The 22728-nt window shown below is 52.4% G+C and overlaps 8 protein-coding genes across 8 annotated transcripts; 4 read left to right on the top strand and 4 right to left on the bottom strand.

The window, feature by feature from the left end:
• Positions 1 to 422: 422 nt before the first annotated feature.
• Positions 423 to 4778, top strand: BBBOND_0405400 (ubiquitin carboxyl-terminal hydrolase, putative; the record flags this gene model as incomplete). The annotated part of the gene is made up of 1 exon (XM_012914788.1): positions 423 to 4778. The coding sequence occupies one exon, from the start codon at positions 423 to 425 to the stop codon at positions 4776 to 4778; it is 4356 nt and encodes a 1451-aa protein (XP_012770242.1).
• A 184-nt stretch (positions 4779 to 4962) lies between these two features.
• On the bottom strand, positions 4963 to 9855 carry BBBOND_0405390 (hypothetical protein, conserved; the record flags this gene model as incomplete). The annotated part of the gene is made up of 1 exon (XM_012914787.1): positions 4963 to 9855. The coding sequence occupies one exon, from the start codon at positions 9853 to 9855 to the stop codon at positions 4963 to 4965; it is 4893 nt and encodes a 1630-aa protein (XP_012770241.1).
• Positions 9856 to 10164: 309 nt separating this feature from the next.
• Positions 10165 to 13250, bottom strand: BBBOND_0405380 (DNA mismatch repair protein, putative; the record flags this gene model as incomplete). The annotated part of the gene is made up of 8 exons (XM_012914786.1): positions 10165 to 10333; positions 10371 to 10675; positions 10713 to 10800; positions 10836 to 12676; positions 12715 to 12849; positions 12891 to 12964; positions 13001 to 13087; positions 13124 to 13250. 8 exons carry the CDS (start codon positions 13248 to 13250, stop codon positions 10165 to 10167), a joined length of 2826 nt encoding a protein of 941 aa, XP_012770240.1.
• A 1114-nt stretch (positions 13251 to 14364) lies between these two features.
• BBBOND_0405370 (-Transitional endoplasmic reticulum ATPase) lies at positions 14365 to 17268 on the top strand (the record flags this gene model as incomplete). The annotated part of the gene is made up of 4 exons (XM_012914785.1): positions 14365 to 16727; positions 16766 to 16941; positions 17001 to 17160; positions 17196 to 17268. 4 exons carry the CDS (start codon positions 14365 to 14367, stop codon positions 17266 to 17268), a joined length of 2772 nt encoding a protein of 923 aa, XP_012770239.1.
• Positions 17269 to 17282: 14 nt separating this feature from the next.
• Positions 17283 to 19481, bottom strand: BBBOND_0405360 (aspartyl-tRNA synthetase, putative; the record flags this gene model as incomplete). The annotated part of the gene is made up of 8 exons (XM_012914784.1): positions 17283 to 17756; positions 17792 to 18039; positions 18083 to 18323; positions 18369 to 18422; positions 18458 to 18570; positions 18662 to 18847; positions 18890 to 19081; positions 19223 to 19481. The coding sequence occupies 8 exons, from the start codon at positions 19479 to 19481 to the stop codon at positions 17283 to 17285; spliced, it is 1767 nt and encodes a 588-aa protein (XP_012770238.1).
• An 82-nt stretch (positions 19482 to 19563) lies between these two features.
• BBBOND_0405350 (ribosomal protein L34, putative) lies at positions 19564 to 20104 on the bottom strand (the record flags this gene model as incomplete). The annotated part of the gene is made up of 2 exons (XM_012914783.1): positions 19564 to 19780; positions 19842 to 20104. The coding sequence occupies 2 exons, from the start codon at positions 20102 to 20104 to the stop codon at positions 19564 to 19566; spliced, it is 480 nt and encodes a 159-aa protein (XP_012770237.1).
• A 129-nt stretch (positions 20105 to 20233) lies between these two features.
• BBBOND_0405340 (hypothetical protein, conserved) lies at positions 20234 to 21157 on the top strand (the record flags this gene model as incomplete). Its single annotated transcript, XM_012914782.1, has 5 exons — positions 20234 to 20283; positions 20369 to 20507; positions 20543 to 20813; positions 20855 to 20962; positions 21003 to 21157. The coding sequence occupies 5 exons, from the start codon at positions 20234 to 20236 to the stop codon at positions 21155 to 21157; spliced, it is 723 nt and encodes a 240-aa protein (XP_012770236.1).
• Positions 21158 to 21779: 622 nt separating this feature from the next.
• BBBOND_0405330 (hypothetical protein) lies at positions 21780 to 22704 on the top strand (the record flags this gene model as incomplete). The annotated part of the gene is made up of 3 exons (XM_012914781.1): positions 21780 to 22103; positions 22175 to 22363; positions 22561 to 22704. The coding sequence occupies 3 exons, from the start codon at positions 21780 to 21782 to the stop codon at positions 22702 to 22704; spliced, it is 657 nt and encodes a 218-aa protein (XP_012770235.1).
• Between the last annotated feature and the right edge of the window lie 24 nt (positions 22705 to 22728).

Here is a 22728-nt window from a genome sequence, read left to right as displayed (position 1 = left end):
GCCACACCGACAGGCCACTAACGTCCGTTGAAAAATAGCGGAGCCATATTCTCGATATGCTTCCGCTAACGTGTAATTAGGGTGTCCCCGATTACTCTCCCATGGGGCAGGTATAGAGCCTCCGACAGCAATGTGTCGCCGTTTTAGCGGATACGCAGATGGTTAAGTTTGTCGGTTCAAAGCCATTGCATTTACTATTTGATGTGTAATCCGTAAAACATCCAATACTAGTCATATTTTAATGAATCATCATCGCTCTGCCAGTTGGTCACTCGTCCAGTAAGATTCCCGTTTACCAGCATTCCAGGCCAAGTAGACGAGTCGAAATGGCGTTGCGCGATTACTAGAGTGTGCTATACTTCTATATTTCCGCGGCGCACGGCGGTTTGGTGGGTGGCACGTATAAGATTAGCGCTTCAAGGATGCATTGGTACGTGGATCAGGAGGCGCCTGATCGTATGCCGCCAATTTCTGCTAACGAAGTTGAGCTGGTCGTATCGGATTTTAGGGGCAAGGTTATCGAGCCTCTTTCGCGGTTGTTAAAAGAAGGGGACCCCAATGAAGAGATACGAAGGCTGCAAAATTTGACCGTCTTTTCGGAATGGAAGGACATTCCGAACTTCAGGTTCCGGATTATGTTTTTTCCTGTCTCTCCGCAGCCGGAAGGCGATTCGGGGATTCAGGAATATCACATATCCGCGTATGTCGAGGGCACTGCGAAGGACGACTGGCCTGAGAATTGGGTGTGTTACAGCACCCGTTTCTGCGTGATTGTCCTAAATCACAAGGATGTGCACTTGTCTGTATACAAGGCGGACAGCTTCAATTTTTCGAGTTCAGAGGCCGACCGCGGGTGGCAGGGTATTCTTACCCACACACAGTTGGTCGATGGCGGCTTTCTGAACGAAAACGGTGACCTGGTGCTGCGCGCAGGGGTATACCCTATTGGTGCTGAGGTCAATCGCGCTGCGCGTGAACATGGGTATGACTGCCGGAAGGCTACTGGCTTCGTTGGGTTGCAGAACCACGGGGCGACGTGCTACATGAATGCGCTGCTCCAAAGTTTGTACAGCATCACCAAATTCCGCAAAGCGGTCTACAGCCTCAACTTCCGTGTTGACGAGATGATCGGAGAGCAGTCGTATGAGATTATGAAGCGACTGCAGAGCGAAATGCGTGATTGCCACCCCAGCGAGGTCCAATCCAACAATGGGTACAAGAACTCCAAACGTAAGTCTCACGAGCACAGCGAATTTAATAATGAAGATAACGAGGGCTCCGCGGATAACAGTGACTTGTTCGTTGACAGCAATATGGATGAGCGTGATTGCCGTGCCATTTTGATGGAAGAAGAGGAAGAGCAGAAGAAGGTCCCCAGCGTGGGCTTGGCGCTGCAAAATCTTTTTTACAAGCTGCGCTACGCACAGCATGCGCCTCCTTGCAAGGAGCTGATGCGTTCTTTTGGCTGGGACTCCTCGGACATGTTTACGCAGCAGGATTCGCACGAGCTTTTGAAGCTGCTGCTTGACAAAATGGAGGAGCAAATGAAGGGCACACCTGTGGAGGGTTCCGTCAAGCAGATGTTCGAAGGTGAGATGGAAACTTACATTGAGTGCATCGACATCGATTACAAGTCGTCTCGCATGGAAACCTTTGAGGACATTCAGCTTGACATTCAGGGTTGTTCCGATATTTACGACTCGTTAAAGAAGTTGACGGAGGCGGAGATTCTCAGTGGCGACAACATGTACGAGGCTGAGGGTCACGGTAAACAGCGTGCCCGCAAAGGCATCCGTTTCCTGAAATTCCCGCCCGTTTGCGTTTTCTTGCTGAAGAGGTTCACTTTCGACCTGCAGCGCATGGACACTGTGAAGCTGAACGACCGTTTTGAGTTCTACAAGGAGATTGACCTATCTCCCTTCTGCCCTACCGGCGGTCAGTATGTGCTTCAGGCCGTGTCCGTGCACCACGGGTCGATTAACAGCGGCCACTACTACGCCTTTGCGGCGTCGGACAAAAGGCAATGGCATCGTTTCGACGATGAGAATGTGGCCAAGGTCAGCGAGTACGCGGTGATCGGTGACAACTTCGGCGGCGAGGAACCAGACTGCTACAATTACTGTTCAGCAGAAAACGAGTCGTCACCCCGTCCCTCTCGGCGAACCAAGAATTACAACGCGTACATCCTTATATACGTCTTGAAAAGTGCGGCTGGGGACATCCTCGGCGACTGCGACCCCGTGAGCGAGGGGTACAGCATGATCACCCGATGTTGTATGCAGGATCGTCTTGCTGCGATGCGCCACCGCGTGCGTGAACGTCTGAGTCAGTCCATCAAGGTCAAGGTTTTCGAAAAATCGGATTTCGAGGGCCTTAAGTTTATGGACCAGCCTTTTATGGGCTGGCTGGGCGGCAAGGTTATTACGTTCGATCGCTCCACCGTGCTCTCTGAAGCCCTGAAGCGCATTGGGAACATGTTTGCCAAACCAGATACGGATGTGTATGCCGGGCCGGAGAACTTCCATGTAATGGGTATAAACAGGAGCACCCATCGTTTCTGCTGCCTTGCTGAAGTTCGTGGTCATCAGGAGGTCTCCGACGACACGTTGCAATCGATTGTTTCTCAGATTCGCCACGACGTTTTCCAGGTGTACGACCCTACGCTGTATATTCTCTACGTCCCCCGGCCTATGCACTGTGCGTCAATTCAGTCTTCGAGCTTGTTCTTCATTAAGTACTTCGACATTTTCTCGGAAAACCCGGATGGAGAACGGCTGATATGCATCGATGTGGTCTACCTCTCACCGGAAGGTACGATCCTGCAGGTTGCAGGACCGGCTTTGTGCAAGTTGGCGCGCTTCATGACCGAAGGCCTGATCACGCCATACCATGTGAGCGCTATTGAACGTTGCGTTTCCAGGATTGGATCCGTGGACATGAGTAGCAAATCAGTTCGGGAAATGGACGCCATATTAAACCAAATACTTCACGAGGAGTCCTTGCACCTGAATTGGTACGTCGAGCAGTCCGGCCTGTATGAGGCGGTTGCGCTGAACAAGACACTGAAGGAGCAGCACCTGGGAAATGGCGACTTGCTGGTTTTCAACTTCCGTCCTACCGAATCTATGCGCCGTTTGGTGGAGGAGATAGATACGAAATTCACGCTGAAAGAGGACTTCGTTGAAACTCGCCCAGTTCTGGAGGGGGCCCTTTCGGGACCCCTGTTCCACGTGTCTGCTGACTACCTGCAAAGTGGCGAGGCCCCTGGCGCCAGTATCAGCCCTCACACGATCGCATTCAGGGACATGAGAGCGCGTTGGGAATCGTTCGCTGCGACTGAGATTTTGAAGTACCAGAGCGTGAACATGTTTCCCATCTACGACTTCCCGAGCTTTATCGATTGGCGCCTGAACGTCGTGACGATAACGTTCGAGCTGTACAACCCTTTTGAGCAGTTGGGTGCGTGGGTGAATTGTTGTGGCTCCATAGTCAAGGCTGTGGGAAGTGTAGACGATCCGTCGCCAAAGTCCTTCGAAGAGTCGCCCAAGGTAGCAGGGCCTTTGAAGACCGTGCAGTTCACGCTTGACCTCAGGGTACCTTGCAAACATGCTCTTCGATATGTCTGCTGGTCCATGGGTGTTGACCCCGCGCACGTGTTATTTTATGCCCACCAACCACACAAGTTGGAGTCTATTTGGATGCGCCCGGCGTCGATCGACGACTTCTGCCACCGCGATGGCTCACTCGGTTTCGTCCAGAAGCCCTTGTCTAATCTGTTCACCGCTTTGGGGAAGGCCGTGAGACACGACAACGCCAACAGGGATGCGGTGATGAGGTCAGGCAGCATAAACAGCAATGCGCAATGCAGTGACCACAGCGTTGACAGCGCATGCCAAACGGATATAAGCGCTGCAAGCGGCACTGGAAATGCAAATGGCATCGGCAACGTTCTCGCACTTCCAAACCGCACCATATCGGGCAGCGATACTGGCATTCTCGACTCTGGTCGCGACACCGGCCGTGAAGAAATGATGGGGGGAGTGCCGTTGGCTAATTCACTTAATAGCCGCTTTGAGGGCGGTAGCAACAAGCCTAACGTCATTTACATGGCAGTCTTTCCCCAGTGTTACAGCGACTTGACGGTGAAGTGTGATGGAGTGTCGCTGAACTTTGTAGTCCAGGTTTTCAACCGTCGCGTAGAGTGTACAGGAGTGTGCATGGGCAAGGCTCCGGCAGGCATCACTGTTGGGGAGGTCTGCGACATGGTTGTTCGCATCGCAAATCTAGGGCCGAATGTCAGAATGCGCATGGTCGAGTGCTTGTCTGATTCGTTCGTGGTTGTCGAGCCATCGGGACTCATGCGGGACCTTCCGCATTACGTCAACACCAACATCCGCAACATCCTCGCTGCGCCAATAAGGGTAGAGCCTGACTGGTCTTACGAGGAGCAGGAGAGCCTTAAAAACGGCGAACGTGTGCTGCTGACGGTCATGCATCAGACCCCTGACCACGAGACCTTTGGCCACCCGTTCCAGGTTCTGGTACATCCCCGTTGGACGTTGGGTGAGATCAAGGGCGCCATAAGGGAGAAGCTGTGTCTGCCCAAGCGCGAGTGGGATCGCTGGTCTTTCTTCCAGCAGATGGATGGTTACAACCGCGCGTGGAAGGCCAATGACGATTGCCTCGACTGGGACAAGAGCTCAGACATAAAGCTGCTCGCGGAACACCCCAAGCCCTACGATAAGTCCCGCAGCTTCAGTGCGATGCGTATTGCGTGAATGTACCATACTCTCAAATGCACACTCTAGGTCATGAAATGTGGACTATGTTGCTAAGCTAGATTTTGCACATCTATTCGGTCGCAAGCTCCCCGCGTGTCCAGCGTGGGACAACTGCATGTATACAACCCACTACAGTTCTATATTAGCTTAGATGCGTTGTTGTTGCCGGCGTGTCGCGCCGCTACCACCGCGAGGCTGTCTCCACGTCGAGACTGTGCAGCGCACGCGCCGCATTGAACCCGGTCACGTACTCAGCGCCGTGAATGTCGCTGCGGACGAATTCCAGGAGGACCTTTGCCGCTTCCCCGTCGACATGTCGCATTGCGTTGACGATCTCGAAGTAGTTGCGGACGTTAACCTTACGCAGCAGCTGCCTTTTAAACATATCGAAGTCGTCGACCTCCGTGATGTCGAAACCGTCGGTGGTGCGTTCGACGACCTCCAGGAGCCTCAACACTTCATTCGACGCGGGCCTGAAGAGGTCGCCGAAAAAGGTTTCTTCTTCAGGATACACCTGCAAGTACCTGTAAACAAGCTTTCTCCAGCACAGCCAATTGCCCGGTTTGTGCATTCGTTTCTGCACGTAGCAGTCGTACATGGAGAGCAAACAGTTGCGATACTGCGCGCCAAAATTTAGGAACTCTGGCTCAATAGACCTAATCTTATCCAAGAGATCATCCGGATCGGAGGCCCAGAATGTCTTCTCCAACGACTGAAGAAGGATGCTGACATATTCGCTAACGATTAGCGGATCCGTAATCCTGCAGTGGTGCTCTGGGAGACATATGTTCGTCCATAGTGCGTTCGTCAGATCTCCGAGTCCTAGTGGCGCGTTAAAGCTGGGAGACGATTCTCTGTCAGCCTCCTTACACGAGAACAGGGCATCGAGACACTTATAAATCTGCAAGAACGCATTGACATCTTCCAGGACGTACTCGGCCACTTGTGCAAAGAAATCCGCCCGGTAGGTTGAGCTCGCTATGAAGCGACCGATGTAAATGTCAACCTCACCTGGGAAAACGAGGAAGAGTGACAGAAATCCCTCTATGGATTCCAGATGTGCAATCAGCGATTGATGCCAACCCAGCTTGCTGAGACGCGAACGCAAGACCTGTATAATGCGCATGCACAGATGTACATTGATGTTGTGGAATATCTTGTGCATCTGCTCGATAAACAAGATGTTCATCGTGAAGTTGCACATTTCAAGCATCATCATGACACCTAGCTCGACGTCCACGCGTAGCAGTTGGACAACGTCAAAACGCACAACTGAGCGCCACCGTATCACGTCTTGGTCGTCGGCCTTCCCGTCCCCTACTTTGGCAGGATCGGAGAAGTCGTAATCTGTGATGCACAAAACCGCCGTGTTGTAGAAATTCAAAACGGGTAGGAAACGGCCGTCAAAGATATCCGTGCTTTTCTTAGCGGATGAAAAGAATTTGCCTTTCAGAGTCTCGAACTGCATCTTCTTCAAGTTAATGGAAGAGAGCCCGGTTTCCGCCTTACCCAGAGCCTTGCTCAGCAGCACGCTGGCAGTGTTGCCGGTGAAACGATGCGCCAGTTTGTCGAACGAAATTTTCATTTTGTCCGGCTGGCATACCTCGATCTTGGCCAAATTAACCTTGCCCAGCAGCTTAAGAATGCAGTTTCGTAACACAAAATCGTTCACGACCAGTTCATTTCCTGCATTCTGCGTCGACTCCGTGTCACAGTCAGGTCCTGTGATGACCTCGAAGAGTGTGATGCTCGAGGCGCACAAGTCGGATGCTTCACTTGCCGAATCAAGCTGTATCGGTGCAATGTGGAACGTGTTCTCCTTCAAAAACCTAATGAATGCAGGGAGTTCATCGTTAGCAAACTGTGCACACAGTTTTGCCAGGCCTCCGAAATCAGCCGACCTAACATACGATGAAGCTAGTAGTCGCCACATCAACACGGACATTGCGGCGCTTTCCACTGCCGAGCTCTCAGCGTTTCCATGCGACTGGCTTTCCTGTACGAGATTAAGTATCAACCCCAACATCGCTAGAATATCCTTGCGTGCTTTCGCCGGTAGCACCAGTAAGGCGTCATCACGAATTTGGCACAATCGCTTTGTCATTTGGCCTTCACCGTACACAAAACCTTCCCCGCCGTCCATATATGCACCGCGCAAGATTGATGCAAAAATACGGCACTCCCAATATGTCTCGGTGTCCGGCGACGCCTTTTCGGCACTTTCTAAGTAGCAGGCAGCCAGGCTGCTGAGTGCATGCTCCATTAGTTCGGTTTTGTTGTTGTATAGGTTGTAGCCCAACTTCTTGTGCTTCCCCTGCACATTACTGGAGAACAGGGAGGTGGTAGTTGCAACTGTAGATATTCTTTGGAACATCCCCAAGCGCCTGATATCGCTGATGATTATTTCATAGTCAGGAATGTACTGCACGTTGTCGCCACTCTCTATGAAACTGAGAACGCTGCCACCCTCATTTACTAGGTTCCCATCCCAATCGATGCCTAAAAAGTCCAGGTATACTTGTATCATTTCGTGCATTTTTATGGCCGATTCGTAAATTGGGTGCTTGAGATATTTCCAGTCGGCTGCCCCCTCATGAAGCCCGTGCGATAATTCAGTGACCAGCTTAGCCATTGCGAAGTTCACGTGTTGCTCGCCACTTAACCTGTAGATTACAGCCTTCACAGCAGACAGTGAGGCCATGAGGAACATCCCGATCTTGTCTATTCCCTTGCTCGAAGAGGCGAACCAGACTTGGATTTGCGCATCCAAGTACCCTACCTCGCTAGAAGAGATGCATATGGTGAAGAAGAACATCATGTGCAAGTCTTGCAGAGATAACCCGTTGATATGTGCGGCGATGTCCTGCAGGGCATGTATGCACATGCGAAAGTCATCCACGGACGGGCGTTTGTCAATTATACGTACGAGAATCTTCTGAATAAGCGAGGCGGCCCTGTCCTGGTCACAGAGCGCTTCTGTGAGTTCAGCTATTCCGATATGCAACTTCGAAAAATTCAGGGGCAACATTCGCATTATGGACATTAAATTCAGCACAGCCTCCATGAAGTTGAGCTGACACCTGACCGCCTTCAAAACCAATGCCAACGTTACTTTCCCATCCCCACTATTCCTAGTTCTAATGAAATCCAGGTAATCCGGGTCGGCAGGTTCCGACCTGCTGTAGCTGCACGCGGTAGTGTGATCCCTGGACAATCTCTGTAGGCACGAATTACCCACATTTGCTGTCCGACTTGCTTCATGGGCCAGCACAGCTGCATTACCATCGTCCGAAGCATCGTTGGTTATGCCAAACAGGGAGAAAATCGACTTATATACGAAGTAGTTCTCCAAAAGGTTATAACGAGAGCTGCGGTCGAACAGTAAGCGGAAAACCGTGTTGCATGCCACTTCGCGGTGCCCGGACACCAGTAGCGCATTTGTTAGCGCATACAGGGTCTCGAAGAGATCTGTGCTTATTTCACCATCAAAGGTTTGATACAGGCCCTCCATGCATTCTGTGCTACTAGTGTTCGCGCATCGTTTCAGCTCTGCGAAGAAAACTCCGAACTCCTCGGATAGCCCACAGAAAGCATTGTCTACATCGCTAATGTCTTCGTTGATACACTGCAACCGGAAGAATACAGTCATTACGTTTGTGGCGTTAACGGTCTTGCAGTGCAGGCACACCTTGTATATGCCATACTTATCCCTGTACCTGTCTTCACACACGCAACTTTCCTGGCCGAGGATTGGCATTTCGATGCATTCTATGAACAGTTGAAGTCGTTCACTAGCTTTTAGCTGGAGGAACCCAAGGTAGGAGAGGCAGCTTGACGCCTCGATTTCCTTAACAGTCATAACGGACCCAGTCTTGAAACTGACATAAATGATGTACTGCTTCATCAGAGACAGAAGAGATCGGAACAAATACAACTTGGATCGTACAATCGCGCTAGTAGTTTGGATCTTGTTCAAAAGTACGGCCATGGTCTTAAGGAATTTTAGGGCGACGTGGAACGAGCACTTCGTTACCTCCAGTATCACGTATGTCCTCCACAGTACCCAGTCAATCACTTTGCTACAATCTTCATCCGATACTTGCTCTGATATACTGAAGACAGTCCCTAAAAGGTCTCTGCACCTTCTGTAATCCCCCACTATGGGAACGTAACTGAGCAATACTGACCAACTCTCCTTGACATGCTCCAATATGCACGGTTCGCTATTCTGCAGAATGATATCAAAGGCCTGGAAATTACCCCTCATCAAGGAGTAACAGAGGAGTTTGAAGATATCGTCGCACGTGGCATCCCTGTAAAATGGCCAACTCAAGGTCGTAACAACATTGAGGTCCGCAGTAACTGTTTCAACTTCCTTCACCGGATCAGACACCCCCCTTAGATTGCGATAGTCCCCTGGGTTTATCCTGAAGTTAGTCAGCGATCGGCGCAACAGGCGTTTCTCTCGTTTATCCGACCCCGCAAGGTCCACGTCCGGCGAATGTTGGTATGATGCATGCTCGAAGGGAAACTGCTCAGCAAGCGCCATGCAGATCACTACATAGCGTTCAAATCTCCTCACAACATGATCTAAAAGTGACGTTTGTTTGCCATGGTCATCTCCTATATTGCTGGAGTTGAATCCATCGTCGTCGCTCTCTCCGGAATCACTCCGCGTCGAAGACACAACAGCATTGTGGAGTCTTGCTCCCGAATATCCGCTGGGGTATCCCTTCGCAGAGACATCCTTCGCGTTGGAAAGCAGCAGGTAAACCTTTGAAAGGTCTAACTGGACATCACGGCTCCTCACGAATGCGGAGGTGCCACAATTGTACACATCGGTGACGCTCGGGGTAACTATACCGCTGCACATCGAGCCGTCCCTGCATTTTCTCGTCGTAGATTCCAACCGTTTCCGCCTATCGTGGCCCTGGGCAGAAACAGGAGGGTCGCGCAGGAGCTGCTCATGAGGGTTGTACGAAAGAGCGAAGCTGACATATTCCTCGGGATTCTTCAGCGATTTCAGGCACCTCCTGAACTCGTGGAGCCACGGCTGTGGCTCGCAGGAGGCCATTTCTCTAACCTAGCTTTGGGCGAAAAGGCTGCCAGTCCTGGCCATCATTCACGAGCCGTGCACCAGATTGTGCAACAAATTAGCCGGTATTTCATTTGAAATACCACAAAACACGAATTGTATTGTCAATATTGACTGAAAGGGCAGCCCGAATCACGCAGCAACGTCACCTGGCACAGGGCGCCGCCGAAGGCCGGTACGCAGCATACACACCGACACTCGGCTCCGATGTACAAATCTACATGCATACTACGTAAAACTTCATCTGAGTTGCGCGTATGCATTCGTTGCCTCCAGTGGCAGCTCTGTCTAGCCGTTTATGATTTTCTTCATCTGCTCCGTGGTTATCAGACACTTCATTGTCGGCCGTCCATGCGGGCAATTCCAGGGGTGTATCAGACTGGCGAGTCCGCGCTTTATCTTCTCCATTTGTTTAAGAGACAGTGGCTCTCCGAGCTTGACTGCGTCTTTGCAGGCTCTACAAGCAACGTCATGAACGATGGCATGAAAAATACCTGGTTGCCAAAATGTTCCAGATGCGCTTGGGGCGCGGCAATATCGTGTTGCTGCCCCAGAGAAATTGCCGTGCATCGCTGGATTTGTTATCCTTAGGCGCTGCGACCCCGTTTTGAGCCAGATCATGCACGAAAGATACGAAATCTTCTTCGCCCAGTATTTGACCCATCAATTGTGGGAAGGAGCGCAGATAGATTCCCGGTTCCTGCACTGCTGCTTTTGGTTCATCCGAGGGCTCGGTCTTCGGGACCAAGAAAGCATCGAACCCGTTCTCCTTCAGCAGCTCTATGTTGGCCAGCACAACCTAAGGCGGCATTAGCACGTCTGCGCCAATGACCTACTTGCTGATGGAATGGGGATAGATCCACTCTTCGCGGGTGTACCAGGGGTTGTTTGTGTATTTTTACGCTGGCGTTGTACTGCTCGAACCTGAGGGGGTTAGCGTAACTCAAAAGCGCACTTACTTCGTTTTCTCGTCCGCTGCGTGTGGATCGATAAGGTATACCGAGTACTGTATTTCCTCTGTGTGCAGTTCGGTTCCCTCCAGTTTGGCGACGATGAACCCGTTATTGAATTGGCCGCACACCTTCATCCTCAGAAATACCTTCGGGTCCATCATTCCATAATCGCTGAGCATAGGCACATTTTCACTGTAGTTGTTTCTATTTAACGTGCGCTGACTGATCGTGGTGCACATATTGTCGTTGTAAAGGCGTGCCATGTTCACTTTAAGGGTGTCGTCGTTGAAGAAGCAGCCCTCGCTTACCGACTCCTGAGTAGCAACTCCCTGCGATGATATATTAACACTGTCGTCCAGTTTAACGTCATCATGTCCCTGTAAACTGTTGTCATTAGAAGCTTGAGGGTCAGAGCTCCTTGCGCTTTCCGGCCTGGATGATCGGTTATACGTTTCAGTGTCTCCGTCAACTTCCACATTCGTCTCACCTGCCATGTGCAAGTGCGATACGCCTGCATTACCTCGTGTATCTGTCGACCTTTGGTTACTGATGGTGTCCTTGTAGTCCAGGTGCATGTCCATCTGTGACGACTTTGTTCCAACAGCCGATCCTTGGGAACGAATTGGCATATTGCTTTGCACAGTTGGTTGTATTGTTCCATTTAGTTCGTCGTGGGTATCTACTAGGGTCGCATCGCTGTGGTCGTTCCGTGGTTCACTTTCATACCCGCCTGTGCCCATGTGTTCCGTAGATGGCTTTGTGTTATGATTTGGCATCATGATATAAGAGTCGAGCATTTGCTGATGCGATGTTGTTTCCCTGAAACGTACGGATGCGGGCCTCCCTGCTGACTGTTTCGACATAATGCCCTCTCCACTCCGAGCCGTTTCCAGGGCTATGAAGGCAGAATTGACTGCCTCGGATGCATCCCCGTCACCATATGTGTTGTGTTGCATTTCTGACAGTTTAGAGGTTGTTTGTTGAAAGGCGCCAGTGGTCAGCCCAAGTCGTGACTGTAAGACCAGATCACCCCGTGCTGCCGGTTGGTTTGTTCCTTGCGAAGTTAGCATCCCAGCCATGGACTCACCTTTGCTTGACGCACTTTGCGTAGCCTTATCTACGCTGTGGGTACGACTATTGAACTCGTCGCTACTTCCGCGAGACACCGCCTTGTCGCCGTGTTCCATGTCACCTGAGATGCTGAACTGCATCTGCTTTAATGACAGTGGGTCGTTTACAAGAGATCCCTTCGCCATTTTCATCATATACAGATCCACCATCCGTTCCTTCAGCTGCTGGGTTATAATTTCCTCCTGCATCAAGAATAGGCGGCGTTTGTCCGGTGCCAGGTTGACGTCGACTTGATGGCAATCGATAGTCAGGTTCAGGACATAGGCGACGTTGTTCCTGCTCGAGAACTGGCGATGCACCTCCTTTAGGCACCTTTTAATCTTCTTCATTTCGTCAACCGGGCGACGGTTCACGAAAAGGATCTGTATGTCCTTGCTCTGTCGCCCCGTCTGCGGCGTGCTGATTACCCCCTCAACGCTCCACCCATCGCCGCTGAGCGAAACATCAACTACGTTTTTCACGAAGTTGGAGCCAAAAATCTGCTCTGAAACCTCTCGGATAGTATTGCAGCTCCCCGGGCTCGTAAAGAGGCTCTGCATTTGGTAGCTGGAGGATGAGACGTTGGAGACGGCAAAGCGTATCTCCGGATGGATCAGGGCGTATTGCTGCACGATTCCAACGCTGCCAGGTATTTGTGATTTAGCGTTTTTGAGCAGAAGGTTGCGCCGAACGGGGTACGGCTCAAAAAGATTGCGGCATGTTACCGTAGTTCCCACCTGCAACCAATTGCCACATCACAGCATGCGCAACCGACCTTCGTCGCCACCATGTTCTTTTCACGCAGCGTTCCGTCCGATTTGAACTTCAACTCCCATCCCATGTCCTCTTCGGCGACGCGAGTCACCACATCGAGCACGCCGACATTTGCGATTGAGTTTAGCGCCTCCCCCTGCGGATTCGGCATTACTGACGAGACGTAATCAACCGTACCCTGAACCCATGGCTGTTGAGCTTCGTGAAGATATCTTCGAAGTTCTGGATTTTGGACGTCGTGTTGCGAAGCGCTGCAACCTAGTCACGAAGAGGAGCCAGTTACCCACCCAGCTGTTCGAAGTTGGATTCCTTTATGCCACGACCATTGTCAACCACACGGATGGATGTAGTGCCGTAATCGATCAGTTTGACGGCTGCAGGCGTTGTTTATCAAAAGCGGTTAAACACACCGATGTCGTTCGCTCCGGCGTCGATGGCGTTCTCCACGAGCTCTCGCACTACACATTTGACCTCCGCAATAACCTGCAGGCTGCGGTGGCTGGCCGCGCGGTCAGTGCTTAGGCCGGTGATGCTCATGTCTACAGTCCTAAAAGCCGCCTCGAATCATGTGCTGTCTGCACCGTGTAACGGTCACATCATTCATGTGTCTTATGATACACCAGCGCATATTCCAACGCAATTCTGATTAACTCCTATTGCGTTCATTACGCGAATTTTACCGATGTGCTGCTTACCGGCTGAGGTATGGTGACGGTGGCTGAGACCCTTACACACCAGATGTTGTCCAACGTTTGGTTAGTTGCGCCACTTCACATGGGTAATTTACCGGATATATGTGCCCATGATCATCATTACATGTAGAATGCGTACTCCATTGCTCGATTCAGGTGAGCAGAAGTGAGTATGACATAAATGTATTTTAGCTGCATTTGCAGGCCGTAATAGAAAATTGCTAGCCATTTGTGTCACACATTACAACTATTTGGAGGTAAATGGTTCCAAATGGGCCTGTGTACACGCTTCAGGTCACTTACAGCATCACTGTAATCATGACGTCTACTTCATGCTGGACCGGTGGTACGTTCAAGCATGGATATGCGGTGTGAGAGCAGAATCATGATTTACGATCACAAGATATTTGTCAAACCAACAGCATGAAAATTTCGCCTTTCCACGCTTAGGAGTAGTACGTCGACATCAACGCCTGCGACCTACGCCAAATAGACTGTCTGCCGCGTTAGGCTGCTCGTAGGAAACTGTCAAATAAACATGTGTATAACGCATGTATGTGAGCCTTCATATTCGCCATTTGTCTGCACGCAAGGCCGTGTCCACCAGCAGATACAAATATTATGACGGTTTATTGCATCAGAAATCAGCTGCTAATCATAAGACAACGGTATAATTTCTCACAATGCAATACGGGAATACCTTTAATAACTTTTGATCACTGGTAGGCAATATATCGGCGCGCATCGTTGCTCTTCCGTCGCGCGCAGTGGTGGGCGGAAGGCCGCTTAATCGGTTTTCTGGCTTCTGTTACGCAACCTTCCATCGCCATTTCGCAACTTTCATTTGATGTGTTGCAACTGTGACCGACTGTGTTGGCAGCCTATACCGTTCGCGCCGACGGACGGAATCTACGGCAATGAGTCTGCCCAGGCAGACATAGGCGGACCGCTCTTATAGGATGCCGCGATATCGCATTGGTCTGTTGGGTGTCCTGCTAGTGGCCAGTCTGCTGGAGTTGCCCCGTGCCGCGTCCCTAGACGGCGGCATATACCAACAAAACAGAGGTCATCGCCTGGTGGCTGCACCTCCTTGCTCTGCGCGTTCGCTCAGGCGTTCACAAAAGTACCCGGCGCTGATTCCGTTCGGATGGGGCGGGCGTGGCAACGCAGGCGGCAGCTCTAGCCCTTTTGACGACGACCGCAACTGGAAGTGGGCGGACAAGTCCGATGCCGCCAGCCGCGGGGATGCCAATGGACTACCAGCGAACAAGCCCGTTTCCGCTGATGCAGAGACTGAAGAAAACGCCAAAGATGGCCGCGCGGGCAGCCTTTACCAAAAGGTAATCGACGGCGTTGCGACGAATCTGTTCGTGCTGCGGGACACGTTCGAAGGCAACAACAATGTGGAGATCCGTATGGGCCAGGAACCCGCGAACAAGCTCGGGGTGGCAGAAGGCAACCTGGTGCGCGTTCGAGGCAAAAAGCGCTGCGACACTGTTTGTATCGTGAAGATCGACCCCAGCATCACGGACAACCGTGTTATTATCCACGCGGACACCCGTCGCAACCTAAGGCTGAGACATGGCGACGTGCTATCCGTCGACCTCCTGGTGGACGTACCCCCAGCCAAAGTGGTCAAATTGTTGCCGTTTGCCGATACAGTTGCCCCGATCCTTGCCGAAATACCGCAGGAAGCCCGGGCGTCGTTCCCCAAGATGCTGATGAAAGTCGCCGTGGACTTCTTCAGCCGCGAAATCGCCATGGGCAGGAGGCGTCCAGTCCGCCTAGGCGACCATTTGACGCTAAATGTGAAGTTCCAGGATGACAGCAAAACCGCGCTCAAACTGCTCAGAGACGACCACAGGGAAAGCAGCTGCTTCACCATAGAGTTCAAGGTGATGGGCGTGAAGTCGTACAATCGCGACTTCCGCAACATCTCGGATGCCGAGACGGGGGTTATTTCCGGCGAGAGCATCCTCGACTGTACCGGCGCGCCGTTATCGCGCGAAAAGCACGACAGCGCGTACGGCGAGCTGGGGTACGAGGAGATTGGGGGCATGGACAAGCAGCTGTCCAAGATCAGGGAACTTATAGAGCTGCCACTCCTGCATCCGGAGGTGTACAAGGCAGTAGGTGTATCGCCCCCCAAAGGCGTCATTCTGCATGGACCACCCGGCACGGGCAAAACGCTCATTGCCAGGGCCATTGCGTCGGAAACGGGCGCACACTGCGTGATTATAAACGGCCCAGAGATCATGTCGAAGCACGTTGGCGAATCCGAGGCAAAGCTTCGCCGGGCGTTCGAGAAGGCGTCGAAAAACGCCCCCGCCATCATCTTCATCGACGAGATCGACTCCATCGCCACGAAACGCGAGAAGAGCCCCAGCGAGCTGGAGAGGCGGATAGTCAGTCAGCTGCTGACGCTCATGGACGGCATCGAGCCCAGCAAGAATGTCGTCGTACTAGCGGCGACCAACCGTATCAACTCCATCGACATGGCGCTGCGAAGGTTCGGTCGCTTCGACCGGGAGATCGAAATTGCGGCGTGCGACGAGGACGAGCGCTACGAGATTCTGAAGATCAAAACGCGCACCATGAGGCTGAGTCCCGACGTGTCGCTGAGGAAAATCGCGAAGGAGTGCCACGGGTACGTCGGCGCCGACATCGCGCAGCTGTGCTTTGAGGCCGCCATGTGCTGCATCCGCGAGAACCTGGCTTCGTTGGACATGCTGCAGTTCGAGGACAAGGTGTCGCCCGAGGTGCTGAACAAGCTGGTCATTCAGAATCGCCACTTCGCGGAGGCGCTGGCCATTTGCAACCCTTCGACCCTCCGTGAGCGCCGTGTCCAGATCCCCGAGACCACGTGGGACGACGTCGGAGGCCTGGAGGACGTCAAAAAGGAGCTCATAGAGACGGTGCAATACCCGGTGGAACACCCCGAGAAGTTCCGAAAGTTCGGCCAGGCGTCCAGCAAAGGGGTGTTGTTTTACGGCCCGCCTGGGTGTGGGAAGACGCTGTTGGCAAAAGCCATCGCCCACGAGTGCAATGCCAACTTTATCTCCATCAAGGGACCGGAGTTGCTGACCATGTGGTTCGGCGAATCCGAGGCCAACGTGCGCGAGTTGTTCGACAAGGCGCGGGCTGCGGCGCCGTGCATTCTGTTCTTCGACGAGATCGACTCCATCGCGAAGACTCGAGGAGGTGCTGGTGGCGGGAGCAGCAGCGGATCGGAGGCTGCTGACCGTGTCATTAACCAGATCCTCACGGAAATCGACGGCGTTAATGTGAAGAAGCCCATCTTCATCATAGCGGCCACCAACCGGTACGTTGTGACACATCGCCTCGCCAATGAACCCGCAGGCCCGATATCCTCGATCCGGCAATTTGCAGGCCTGGGAGGCTGGACCAACTCATTTACATATCGTTGCCTGATCTCAAGAGCCGGGAGAGCATCTTCAAGGCCGCCCTGAAAAACTCGCCACTGGCCCCGGACGTGAACATTCGCAAGATGGCAGAAGCGCTTGATGGGTATTCAGGTAAGCTTCGTGCGCTATACTTTCAACGTGATCCCACGACACAGCTGACACGCGTGCAGGTGCCGATATCGCAGAAATATGCCACCGAGCGGCCCGCGAGGCCATTCGGGAGAGCATCGAACATGAAATGAAGCGCGGGCGCCCGCTAAAGGAAGGTGAAGAGGACCCGGTGCCGTACATTACCAACGAACATTTCAAGGTCGCCATGGCGAACGCTAGGTGGGCCCCCCCTTCCAACCGCTCATTCTGCGCAGGAAGTCGGTGCAAAAGGAGGACGTGCAACGATACGAGCAATTCAAGCGGAAGCTGGCCTCAAGTTCGGGTTGATACTACGTGCGACATCACGGCGTGAGGCGCCTGGGGTCCCTGGGGAACAACGAAGTTTTGCGGATGTTGCCGGTGCCAAGCAGAAGCATGGCCACGCGCTCCAACCCGATACCGCAGCCCGCGTGCGGGGAAACACCCATCTTAAATGCCTCTATGTAGCTTGATATGGTCTTGGGGTCGATGCCGCACTCCTTCGCCCGGCGCAGCAGCAGTTCCGGGTTGTGTATGCGCTGGGCGCCGGACAGTATCTCCTCCCCGCGCATGAAGAAGTCGTAGCTGTGCGTGAACATCATGCCATCCCGCTCCAGCGGCATCGTGTAGAACGGCCTCGCGTTGAGCGGGTACTCGTAGATGATGTAGTAGTCAGTGTTGTACTTCTCCCGCACCAGGCGTCCGAGGCGCTTTTCTTGCTCGGTGGAGAAGTCGTACGAGGATATGTCGTCGGGTATCTCGGACGCCAACTCGGTCCCCCGCAACATTTCCACGGCCTGAAAGATGTCATGTCAAACCAGATTCGGCCAACCTCGGTGAAGCGAAGACGAGGCGTTTGTTCCAGCCACTTCAATGGCTCCACTGACGGGTGCATCTTCCCGAATATCTCCATTTCCTCTTTACGCTGCTTGGTAACGCCCTCGAAAATGCTCTTCAGCATGTCGTCGATCATGTCCACCACCTCCATGTACGAATCCTTGAACTCCATCTCCATGTCCAGACCTACGAACTCGCAAAGGTGGCGATGGGTGTTGCTGTTCTCCGCTCTGAAAACCGGGCCTGCGAAGTTATGTTTACATGCAATATTAGCCGCCAACTATACCTATTTCAAACACCCGACGGAAGTCGCCCACAACCGCCAGTTGCTTGTAGAGTTGCGGGGATTGAGCGAGACAAGCGTCGTTGTCGAAGTATTTCAGCTTAAACACGTTGCACCCGCCTTCACTGGTACCTCCCAGCAGTTTGGGGCTATGTATCTCGATGAACTGGCGCTCGATCAGGAAATTGCGGAATTGCTGACAGATCTCCGACTGTATTTTGAAAATGGCAAGGTTGAGCGTAGCCTGTAAGGTGCAATGTGGTTTACGCACTTCTTTACGGCTACTCACCCTGAGATCTAGCGGGCGATTGTCCAACCTGGTGTCCTGGTTGACCTTGATGACCTGCGCGCATTGAACTGGGAAACGACATCACGTACGTTTGGGTTCTTGCATGCCTCCTCATCGTCGGTGTTGTTCGCATCACGGATCAAGAACGGCATCGTTGGAGTGGCCTTGCTGACGCAAAAGATCTTGTGCACTTGGAGTTCGCCTGTGCAATTATATTATCAGTTTTGGATTCACTGGACGCCGGTGTACCCACTCCCACACCTTGATGGCATGGTAATCGTCAGTTCACTTACATTTGGCCGTAGTTGAGGCGACTGGTACATCAGGAACGACCACCTTGCCAAACACGTCCACGATGGACTCCATGGAAAGCGATGCGGACCACTTCACCATGTCCTTCGACACCATTTCCTGGCGTGAGTCCACGATGCACTGAAGCGACTGGTACTGCTGGCGCAAGATAATGAAGCACATAGCACCTGCGCGACACTTGGTTAACGGTCATGCGAAGCGCGACGTACCCTTTCCGCGGACATCGTTGATGCGGCCGCGTATCCATACGAGTTGGTCCTTCGCATCGTCCACGTCCTTGATGTCAACCCAGTTGCGCGCAGGCAAGCTAGTTAATGTGGGAGATAGGTACCCAAACGAGGTCGAATCCAGGTCAGAGACCGTAGTCTCGAGGAGCAACAACTTCTGTCGTTCTTGTTCCTCTGGAAAAGCATGAGATCGCGCAATAGCGAATAGCACACATCACGACAAACAGCTATATACGTTACGACGGTAGCTATAAGTGCGCGGGAATCGCCGGTACACGGACGTTAAACCGCTATACATGTCTGTGAAGGACCTACCGCGCGCCCTCAGACGAGCTTGCTTGGCGTCTTCCTTGGGGTTTGCGGGCGGTACTGGCGCCGCCTCAATGTTGTCTTGACGTTTGTCCATGTTGAGCGAATGGAGGTTCGGTATGTGGGATAAATTGCGGTGGAGAAACCCAGTGCCGTAATACCTGGAAGGATGGTGGACTGCGCCCGCCGTGCAGAATCCCCTAAGCAGCAAAAGACGCACAGAATGCAAAAATAACAGCGTCAAGGGCCTTCTACCGTGGCCCATAGGCGCAATGAAAACACATTGTAACTACGGCCTCGCAGCGTTGTATGAGGGTGACACGCCCAACAGCATATTAAAGAGTGGTTTAAGCTTTAGGAGCAGACTTCCTCTTAGGCGCCTTGGAGTCCCTGAACTCCTTGGGTTCCTTGGCACCCTCGGCCTTGGGGGCCTTAGCGGACTTCTTCGCGGCGTCCTTCTTCTCCTCCTTGCCCTTTCCAGCGGCGGTGGCTTTGGTGGCCTCGCGAGCCTCAATGACCTTCTTCAAAGCCCTCTGTTCCTCCTTGAGGAAGGCACGGATGATCCTGCGAGAGATGTGCAGCGATGCAGATAAGGCGGGGGCACACGCCACGGAGAGCAACTGACCTGTCTTTGACACATCCGTGGCAGCGGACGCCACCGTAGGCGCGCGAAACAGTGCGCTCGCGCTTCTTCAGGTTGCGGTAGAGGTGAGGCCTGAGCGCGGCGATACCGGCGAGCCTGCGCTTGCAGTCGCCACACTTCGGGCCCTGCGCGACCTTGGTGCGGCGCTGAACCACCAAGCGGGCGCCGGGCGTCTTGACCACGCGCTGCTTGTTGGATTTAGTGTTGTAACGGCAACGACGGCGCAAAACCACTCTCTGTGCCATTGTTACGATAATCTAGTAATACGCGATGAGGCGGGATTCGGCGTTCCCCTGACACACTGCCAACAAATGGGGATACTCGTAGCAGGTGTATATAATACCGCGACGAGTCGTGGAATAGGCCGCTTTTAAATGGTTGGCCTCCCGGAGAGCCGTAAACAGGCCATCTACTGCGCTATGGGGTAGGCGCGCGGCAGTTGCTACGGTAACCGTCTCCCGGATTGGGCCGCTAGGTCACTGATAAATGCGTCCTTTAGCCACATATAGTCGCACGATTGCTGCTGCCACCTTCTGGGCCACATTCTGCCTGGGTACCGGTGCCTTCCTGCCGGCTGCGGCCGTCCGGCCAACGGCAGTTCTAAAACACTTTGATAGCCTCGCATTTAACGCCATAGAACTCGCCAAGGTTTGAAATGGGTTGTAGAGGTCATATAGGTGCAGATTTTTGGCCGGTTGTCCGATCCGTCGCCCATCGGCAGCGTGCTCAAAACACCGAACTGCCACGTCGCCGGTGTAGACACGCGCCGCCCATGCAAGTGGCGCTCCATTTTCGACCACGACGACGAGAGCCTGTCTCGGTCGCAGTTCTCTAAGCGGCTTGCAGCCGCGCAGTTAGACTGGCCAACGTACTACGTTGCAAACAGACAGCCGCTGTTCCTGGTGCCTGAGAGGCAGCGTCACAAGTTTAAGCTCAAAGGGTATCTCGGAAACGGTTGGTGTTGCGATACGTTATTATGTAATGATTGTGACTAGTGGCGATTGACACGCCGAGAGTAGGGGACGCAAAGGACGGTTCCGCTGCCATTTCGGGGCGAGCACTGAAGAGCATAGCCGAGCAACCGCTAGAAGAAGAGGCTGTTGGTGAGTGCCGTATAAAAGGTTGTTACAATCAGATTTGCAGACTCCGTGTTCATGGCACTTAGCCACGAGGAGGAGAAACTCACGATCAACCACATACTAGCGTTCATCAGGTATCGGTCCCCGCTGTTGCGCATGGTCAACTGGGAGGCGTTCTTGGCTTCGCTTCCGGTCGGACCAGACGACATACCAATTTGAATACCGTTAAATAACCTCCAACTCGACTCTCTGACCGCACACCGAGCACTTGTGCACGGCGGAGCTCTCGGGCACGAAAGTGTGTCCGTTGCTGTCGCATACGGGAGGAGCCGGCCGTGGCGCCGGTTTCTTCCGGCTGCGCTTAATAACTTTTTTCTTCACACACTTGTCGGATGGGACGCTATTTTGCTCCCGTTCCCGTTTTATCGCCCTCAAAGCCTCAAGCTCCGATGTCTTATACAAGCGCATCGGCAAGTGATAACCGCGTGGATTCTTCACCAAACGCACAGTTAATGGCACAATCGGGTTGCTTCCACGTTTTACTGTAGGTGCAGCATTACCTGGGTCGCGCCCGGCAGTGCCGGAGTTGTCGATGACGTGTGCCACATTCCGCTGCAGCTCCGACACACTCAGGCCGTAAAGCTCGCTAGCTCTAGTCTGAGATATCCATTCATCTGTCATTTGGTGGAAATATTGTGCAACCAACCAATGACAGACATTTTCGAAAAGGAACACCGACTATTGTAACACAAGTAGTAGACAATGTGGAGGATTGCGGTCATCGGTGGAATCCTGTTGACCGCGGTCACCAATCTCCTTACACCTCTGCAGGCAAGGTGAGATGGAGATTTGGCGTCATAATATTTGCAGGAAATTGGTACACATTGGTTGCGGAATCACCCTCGCACACATTAACGTGCCGGGTGCACATCTCAAAGCAATCATAATTGCCGTGGCGGTGATATCAATAATCATATTCAAAACCGTGCCGCTTAGATTCGGCATCAAGGATGATGCTGGTATCATCTGGTACAATCTGATTGTCCTGCTTTTCGCTGTGTTTGGACTGCCCCTCAGGGTCCTTCTGCCGGTGTTCATCATAGACCCGGTTGCCTGCATTGTAGGCATTTCTACTAAATCGAGGAAGTGGTGCGGTAATAAGACGGTTAGTAAGATGGTGTGAATACATGTGAGTACGCTACATTTGTGTTTCATTAACGTGACAATTGTCTACAGGTCTATGGAACAGTCGCTGCGGGGATTGCCTCATACTTCTCCCTTTATTACGTTCGCGTGCAACAACACCGGATACTGCTGAGTCTTGTACTTCCCATAACGGAGGGAATTATGCGCCAACACGACAACATAGGCATCAGCGTTGTCGTGTTGTTGTACTACTGCGCCGCCCAACACTTCGGGTGGCCCGTTTATCTGAGTTTTAGGTTAAGTAAAAACTAGAGATTAATGTATGTGCCTGTTAAATATCGAACCTTGGTATGTTTGGGATAAGCAATATTAACTTTATGATCACAGAATCGCATCATGGGAGCCCTTATGCTTCTGTGCAAAATAATATAGTGCGCCTCATACAATGCGTTGTGGTTACGTTATACGTTATACAGACTGAGAAGTGGAAGTTAATGCATCACAACAGTGCGTACTTATCTGATATCATTAGATTCATTTTATCATCATTTAAAGGGTTTCTAGACGCTGTGGCTCGTATGTTGGCTTCCAAATTGTCTCATGCGCTGCTACAGCTATAATCCTACAGCGTCACGACTCCTTCC

The sequence above is a fragment of the Babesia bigemina genome (genome assembly GCF_000981445.1).
Source record: "Babesia bigemina genome assembly Bbig001, chromosome : V".
NCBI lineage: Eukaryota > Apicomplexa > Aconoidasida > Piroplasmida > Babesiidae > Babesia > Babesia bigemina.
The sequence above is the reverse complement of the archived record's forward strand: the minus strand, read 5'-3'. Positions and strand labels throughout refer to the sequence as shown.